Source organism: Bison bison, unplaced genomic scaffold (assembly GCF_000754665.1).
Source record: "Bison bison bison isolate TAMUID 2011002044 unplaced genomic scaffold, Bison_UMD1.0 scf7180017864316, whole genome shotgun sequence".
In the NCBI taxonomy this organism is placed as follows: domain Eukaryota; kingdom Metazoa; phylum Chordata; class Mammalia; order Artiodactyla; family Bovidae; genus Bison; species Bison bison.
In genome coordinates, this window is record NW_011494888.1 from 2284553 (window position 1) to 2292222 (window position 7670).

At 45.5% G+C, this 7670-nt stretch overlaps 1 protein-coding gene across 1 annotated transcript in view; it reads left to right on the forward strand.

Moving 5' to 3' along the window:
* The first annotated feature begins 7264 nt into the window (after window positions 1–7264).
* Window positions 7265–7670, forward strand: part of LOC104997846 (chromosome unknown open reading frame, human C4orf27) — a 25536-nt gene continuing 25130 nt past the window's right edge. The window contains exon 1 of the mRNA XM_010852777.1: window positions 7265–7399. Coding sequence (XP_010851079.1) covers window positions 7352–7399 — 48 coding nt within the window. The 5' untranslated portion in view covers window positions 7265–7351. The remainder of the gene's footprint in view (window positions 7400–7670) is intronic.

Sequence of the window (7670 nt, forward strand, 5' to 3'; positions counted from 1 at the left end):
TGGCGCTCAGCCTTCTTCACAGTCCAACTCTCACATCCATACATGACCACAGGAAAAACCATAGCCTTGACTAGACAGACCTTTGTTGGCAAAGTAATGTCTCTGCTTTTGAATATGCTATCTAGGTTGGTCATAACTTTCTTTCCAAGGAGTAAGCGTCTTTTAATTTCATGGCTGCAGTCACCATCTGCAGTGATTTTGGAGCCCAAAAAAGTAAAGTCTGACACTGTTTCCACTGTTTCCCCATCTATTTCCCATGAAGTGATGGGACCGGATGCCATGATCTTCGTTTTCTGAATGTTGAGCTTTAAGCCAACTTTTTCACTCTCCACTTTCACTTTCATCAAGAGGCTTTTGAGTTCCTCTTCACTTTCTGCCATAAGGGTGGTGTCATCTGCATATCTGAGGTTATTGATATTTCTCCCAGCAATCTTGATTCCAGCTTGTGTTTCTTCCAGTCCAGCGTTTCTCATGATGTACTCTGCATAGAAGTTAAATAAGCAGGGTGTCAATATACAGCCTTGACGTACTCCTTTCCCTCTTTGGAACCAGTCTGTTGTTCCATGTCCAGTTCTAACTGTTGCTTCCTGACCTGCATACAGGTTTCTCAAGAGGCAGGTCAGGTGGTCTGGTATTCCCATCTCTTTTCAGAATTTTCCACAGTTTATTGTGATCCACACAGTCAAAGGCTTTGGCATAGTCAATAAAGTGGAAATAGATGGTTTTCTGGAACTCTCTTGCTTTTTCCATGATCCAGTGGATGTTGGCAATTTGATCTCTGGTTCCTCTGCCTTTTCTAAAACCAGCTTGAACATCAGGAAGTTCATGGTTCACGTATTGCTGAAGCCTGGCTTGGAGAATTTTAAGCATTACTTTACTAGTGTGTGAGATGAGTGCCATTGTGCGGTAGTTTGAGCACTCTTTGGCATTGCCTTTCTTTGGGATTGGAATGAAAACTGACCTTTTCCAGTCCTGTGGCCACTGCTGAGTTGTCCAAATTTGCTGGCATGTTGAGTGCAGCACTTTCACAGCATCATCTTTCAGGATTTGAAATAGCTCAGCTGGAATTCCATCACCTCCCCTAGCTTTGTTCGTAGTGATGCTTTCTAAGGCCCACTTGACTTCACATTCCAGGATGTCTGGCTCTAGGTGAGTGATCACACCATCTTGATTATCTGGGTCGTGAATATCTTTTTTGTACAGTTCTTCTGTGTATTCTTGCCACCTCTTCTTAATATCTTCTGCTTCTGTTAGGTCCATACCATTTCTGTCCTTTATCAAGCCCATCTTTGCATGAAATGTCCCCTTGGTATCTCTAATTTTCTTAAAGATATCTCCAAAATGCAAAAAAGCAAAATGGCTGTCTGAGGAGGCCTTACAAATAGCTGTGAAAAGAAGGGAAGAGAAAAGCAAAGAAGAAAAAGAAAGATATACCCATGTGAATGCAGAGTTCCAAAGAATAGCAAAGAGAGATAAGAAAGCCTTCCTCAGCGATCAGTGGAAAGAAACAGAGGAAAACAATAGAATGGGAAAGACAAGATCTCTTCAAGAAAATTAGAGATACCAAGGGAACATTTCATGCAAATATGGGCTCAATAAAAGACAGAAATGGTATGGACCTAACAGAAACAGAAGATATTAAGAGGAGGTGGCAAGAATACACAGAAGAACTGTACAAAAAAGATCTTCACAACCCAGATAATCAGGATGGTGTGATTACTCACCTAGAGCCAGACATCCTGAATGTGAAGTCAAGTGGGCCTTAGGAAGCATCACTACGAACAAAGCTAGTGGAGGTGATGGAATTCCAGCTGAGCTCTTTCAAATCCTAAAAGATGATGCTGTGAAAGTGCTGCACTCAATATGTTAGCAAATTTGGACAACTCAGCAGTGGCCACAGGACTGGAAAAGGTCAGTTTTCATTCCAATCCCAAAGAAAGGCAATGCCAAAGAGTGCTCAAACTACCGCACAATTGCACTCATCTCACACGCTAGTAAAGTAATGCTCAAAATTCTCCAAGCCAGTTTCAACAGTATGTAAACTGTGACCTTCCAGATGCTCAAGCCAGTTTTAGAAAAAGCAGAGGAACCAGAGATCAAATTGCCAACATCTGCTGGATCATCGAAAAAGTAAGAGAGTTCCAGAAAGACATCTATTTCTGCTTTATTGACTATGCCAAAGCCTTTGACTGTGTGGATCACAATAAACTGTGGAAAATTCTGAAAAAGATGGGAATACCAGACCGCCTTACCTGCCTCTTGAGAAACCTATATGCAGGTCAGGAAGCAACAGTTAGAACTGGACATGGAACAACAGACTGGTTCCAAAGAGGGAAAGGAGTACGTCAAGGCTGTATATTGTCACCCTGCTTATTTAACTTTTATGCAGAGTACATCATGAGAAACGCTGGACTGGAAGAAGCACAAGCTGGAATCAAGATTGCTGGGAGAAATATCAATAACCTCAGATATGCAGATGACACCACCCTTATGGCAGAAAGTGAAGAAGAACTAAATAGCCTTGATGAAAGTGAAAGAGGAGAGTGAAAAAGTTGACTTAAAGCTCAACATTCAGAAAACGAAGATCATGGCATCCAGTCCCTTCACTTCATGGCAAATAGATGGGGAAAGAGTGAGAGACTTTATTTTTGGGGGGCTCCAAAATCACTGCAGATGGTGACTGCAGCCATGAAATTAAAAGATGCTTACTCGTTGGAAAGAAAGTTATGACCAACCTAGACAGCATATTAAAAAGCAGAGACCTTACTTTGTCAACAAAGGTCCATCTAGTCAAGGTTATGGTTTTTCCAGGGGTCATGTATGGATGTGAGAGTTGGACTATGAAGAAAGCTGAGCAGCAAAGAATGATGCTGGAGAAGACTCTTGAGGGTCCCTTGGGCTGCAAGGAGATCCAACCAGTCCATCCTAAAGGAAATCAGTCCTGAATGTTCATTGGAAGGACTGATGCTGAAGCTGAAAGTCCAATACTTTGGCCACCTGATGCGAAGAGCTGACTCCTTTGAAAAGACCCTGATACTGGGAAAGATTGTGGGCAAGAGAAGGAGACAGTGGAAGATTAGATGGTTGGATGGCATCACTGACTCAATGGACATGAGTTTGGGCAAAATCCGGGAGTTGGTGATAGACAGGGAGGCCTGGTATGCTGGAGTTCATGGGTTCGCAAGGAGTCAGACATGACTGAGTAACTGAACTGAACTGAACTGATACTTGAATGGCCTAGTGGTTTTCCCTACTTTCTTCAATTTAAGTCTGAAGTTTGCATTAAGGAGTTCATGGTCTGAGTCATAGTCAGCTCCCAGTCTTGTTTTTGTTGACTGTATAGAGCTTCTCTGTCTTCAACTACATAAAATATATAATCAATCTGACTTTAGTATTGACCATTTGGTGATGTCCAAGTGTAGAGTTGTCTCTTGTGTTGTTGGAAGAGGGTTTTTGCTATGAACAGCAGGTTTTCTTGGCAAAACTCAGTTAGCCTTTGTCCTGCTTCATTCCGTACTCCATGGCCAAACTTGCCTGTTACTCCAGGTATCTCTTGATTTCCTACTTTTGCATTCCAGTCCCCTATGATGAAAAGGACATCTCTTTTGTGTATTAGTTCTAGAAGGTCTTTTCGGTCTTCAAAGAACCATTCAACTTCAGCTTCTTCAGCATTACTGGTTGGGGCACAGGCTTGGATTACTGTGATATTGAATGGTTTGCTTTGGAAACAGATTGAGATTATTCTGTCATTTTTGGATTGCACCCATGTACTGCATTTTGGACTGTTGTTGATTATAAGGGCTACTCCATTTCTTCTAAGGAATTCTTGCCCACAGTAGTAGATATAATGGTCATCTGAATTAAATTTACCCATTCCTGTCCATTTTAGTTCACTGATTCCTAAAATGTGGATGTTCACTCTTGCCAGCTCCTCTTTGACCACTTCCAATTTACCTTGATTCCAGGTTCCTCTGCAATATTGTTCTTTACAGCATTGGACTTTACTTTCACCATCAGACACATCCACAAATGGGCGTTGTTTCTGCTTTGTCTCAGCCTCTCCATTCCTTCTGGAGTTATTTCTCCACTCTTCTCCAGTAGCATGTTGGACACCCACTGACCTGTGGGGTTCATCTTTCAGTGTCATATCTTTTTGCCTTTTCATACTGTTCATGAGGTTCTCAAGGCAAGAATGCTGAAGTGGTTTTCCATTTCCTTCTCCAGTAGATGGTGGTGAGACCAAAAGTGGGATCCAGCTGCTTGCAGCTCAAAAGGCAGGGTTGGTGGAAAGGAAAGTTTGTTTTGTTTTGGATGCTGGCAAGTGGTGGGGGAGCACAGGAGGGCAGACTCCTGTCTAAAGGCTGACCCCCCCTCCACTGACAGCCAGGGTACGGGAGCTTTTATAGACAGAGAGAGGGAGCTCCAATGCAGAAACAGCACAGTAAGCTCCAACAGTCATCTTGAAATTGGTCATCAGTGGTCTGACTAGTGTCACCTTGATTGTTTCAAGTACAGTTAGTCTTCAGTTCCAGGGTTGGTTTGATCCCATTTCTTTGAAGACGTTTCTCGGAATTGCGGCATCTGATGTCATAGCTACAGTCTGGTCATCATGTAGTTAAGTTCTCCACCTGGTGGGAGTTTCAGTATCTCTAAGACTGCTCACAGGATAGGCTCAGAATATTGTCTATAGCCCTTGAGGAAGAACGAAAGGTCCTTCACCATGTTTACTGACTATTATCCCTTTTCCTGTTGGCCTGTTTTCCTTTGTTTCTTCATCTTTTAACTCCCTGATTAAACTTACTCTTTGGCTAAGGTTTTCCCACAGACAAAAGTCTGACAGAGGACATGGAGGACAAGGACCATGAGGTCCTGGTTCATTTCAGTGGGCTGTGATCATTTCTTTATTTGTTCATACCACTCAGACTTTCTAAAATTAAACATTAGTACCATATTTTCAGAAATTTAAACATAAAATTGGTGGATAAGGGGAATGATCTCATACAGGACAGTATTTTTCAACAGAATCTGGGAGAATCCTTGCAGGAACTCTCCCTGAGCTTCCATATCCTGTTTCCACAGCTGTTTTCCCCATTACTGATCTGTGACTGCTTATGATGTCCCCATAAGATCCCCTGGTAAACTCCTTCCATCAGCTGAGCTCGGCACCCTGAACAGTCCTGCCGTTTGCTGCTATGCCATCTGTCATATCCTGGTAATAACACACCCACCGCTTGCTCAGATTTCAGGTCTGATCACCTCTGTGCTAAGAATGAAATGACTGGAGCAGCTCTCTGAAGGAGGCTGACCTGGAGCAGTGTGTCTGGAAGGCTGGAGAGTGATGAAGACAGTGTGATGCTTCTGCCTCTTCATGTGGCTGCAGGGGCACCGAGTCTCCACATTCACAAGACTTGTCAGTTGCCTGAGAAAGAGAGCTCCTCGAGAGCAGCACCCATCGTCTGGCCTTTCCAGTGCCTAACATGTTCTGATACACGCTTGGCACTTAACAATGAGGAGGAGTGAGTAACTGTTCAGTGGTGGTGATCGATTTTTGCTAATGGAGATCAGCCAGTCAATTACTATTTTATTGAGCGCCGTGATGTGCCACTTTGTGTTTGGAGTTAGATTCCCCGAAATTGTAGCAGAAGGAACAGTGGATTTGTGTATCATGCAGTGTAAACGTGAAGACTCAGGAACCTGTGGATTGCTGCAGACTCGTCTTCCAGTGTAAATGTGAAGATTTAGGAATCTGTGGAGCCTTCCTAAGAGGTGTTTGGATCCTCCCACTAGTGATGACTGAAGGTTAGTGGCCCCAGGGCTCCTGATCCCGATTAAGCATAGTTGGGTAGACCAGGCGGAGGTTGGTCACTGTTGAATCAGGCAGTTTGCCAGGGTCCAGTGGTCACAGATGGGGGCAGGCAGCATGCAGCATCAAAGGTTCACAGGACAGTGCATCTGCCGCCCATCAGTGTGGCTCCCGGGACCAGCTCTGTCTGAAGCTGCCTCTGACTTTCAGTCTGGAAACTTAGATGAAAGTGGACCCTGCCCACCTCTCCCTGTGCTCTGATGAAACAGAGTCACCTGACTTTCCCTAATTAGGTCCCTTACAATCAACAGATTCTACAAGAAGTCCTTTTTGCCAGGACACACCAGGAATCTGAGTGCCCTAGGGGCAGTGGGCCTTCTCAGCACTGGTGCTACCATCCAGGGTTGGGACATGCCTCGTCAGGGGCTCACTCCTGATTGCTGGAGTCAATAGTTCGCACTTCCAGGGCCTCATTCTGCTTCAGTAGGAGTGTGGCGGCATCCCAGGACCTGGAATTCCAAGTACATCCTGTCTTGTCTTGTCTTTTTTATACTATTTATTTAGCTATTTACTTTGACTGCCCCAGGCCTTAGTTGCAGCACATGGATTCTTTGAACTTCTTTAAGACATGCAGGATCATGTTGTAGCATGTGAGGTCTAGTCCCCTGACCAGGTATGGATCCTGGACCCCCTGCATTGGACCACCAGGGAAGCGCCCCCTCCCCGTCTTTTGTCTGCAGCAGCTCAAATAATGGAGTGTTTATTTCAGAGGCTAGATGTGATATCTGTTGTCTTGAACGCATGAAAAAGATTGGAAATAAATATCTTTTTTAAAATTGTATCTTGGATCAGGAGCTTAAAGTTAGGTGAATCCTAGAATCAATCACTCTCTTCAGGAGTACGTAGGAATTCTTGATCCCATTTCCATTGTCTTTTATTAATCTGTTTCATTAACAATCCATCCCCTAAATAGTAAACCCAGTGACTTTTCGTAACTATTATTGTTGCAGTATGTGTTTTCTCAACCTGTACTGTGATCAGCTGTACTTTTCTATTGTACTTTTGTTTTCTGTTGTGCTTTTGTTTCTATTGTACAGGTTTTCTTGACCTGTACTTTTCTATTGTAGCATTTTATTGGGTCTGAGAACCTTCAAGTATGCAACCCCAACTGCTACAACTGATTTTATGTGTCGCTATATGGTTCTGGTAGTTAATGTGTGAAATCTCATTCTTTAGAATACTACAGAATGAGGCCTATATATTTTCTTTTACATATAATTTGATAGAAACGTTTTAAAATGCAGTAATTCTTTAAAGGAAAACCAGATGCTCAGGTGGGTCAGCCTGCGGAGGGCGCACCTGCCCGGCAGGCGGAGTAGGCGGGGCCTCGGCCACGCGCGGGCTTGGAGGCGGGCTGGGGGCGGTGCCTTTTCTCTGTTTGTGCGCGAGGCGGCGGGGGGAAACGATTGGTGGCCCTTGAACCGGAAGTGGTTGGCGGCGCGCGGGCTCTCGGCGGGACCGGCTGGCACTGCAGCTTCTTGCTGCAGGATGGTGGGCGGTGGCGCGAAGCGTAGACTCCGCGGAGAGGGGCCGCAGGTACCGCATTGAGGTCCGAGGGCGGCCGTGGGCCCGAGGATCGCGCGGCGCGTTTGTCCTCGGCTGGAGGGCAGGCCGCGCGCTGCGGTCGGAGCGGAGAGCGGCGCCGCGCCTCGTCTCCGGGTCCCTCGGGGGCGCGTTGACAGCTCAAGGCCGGTTACAGTCTCGGGGCCCAGCCCTGGGGCGGCCACAGCCCGGGGTCCTCGGGGTCAGGTTGGCGCGGCCTGGCGGACCTCCCCCGGGGCGCGGGCTGACTTAGCCCACTCCCCCT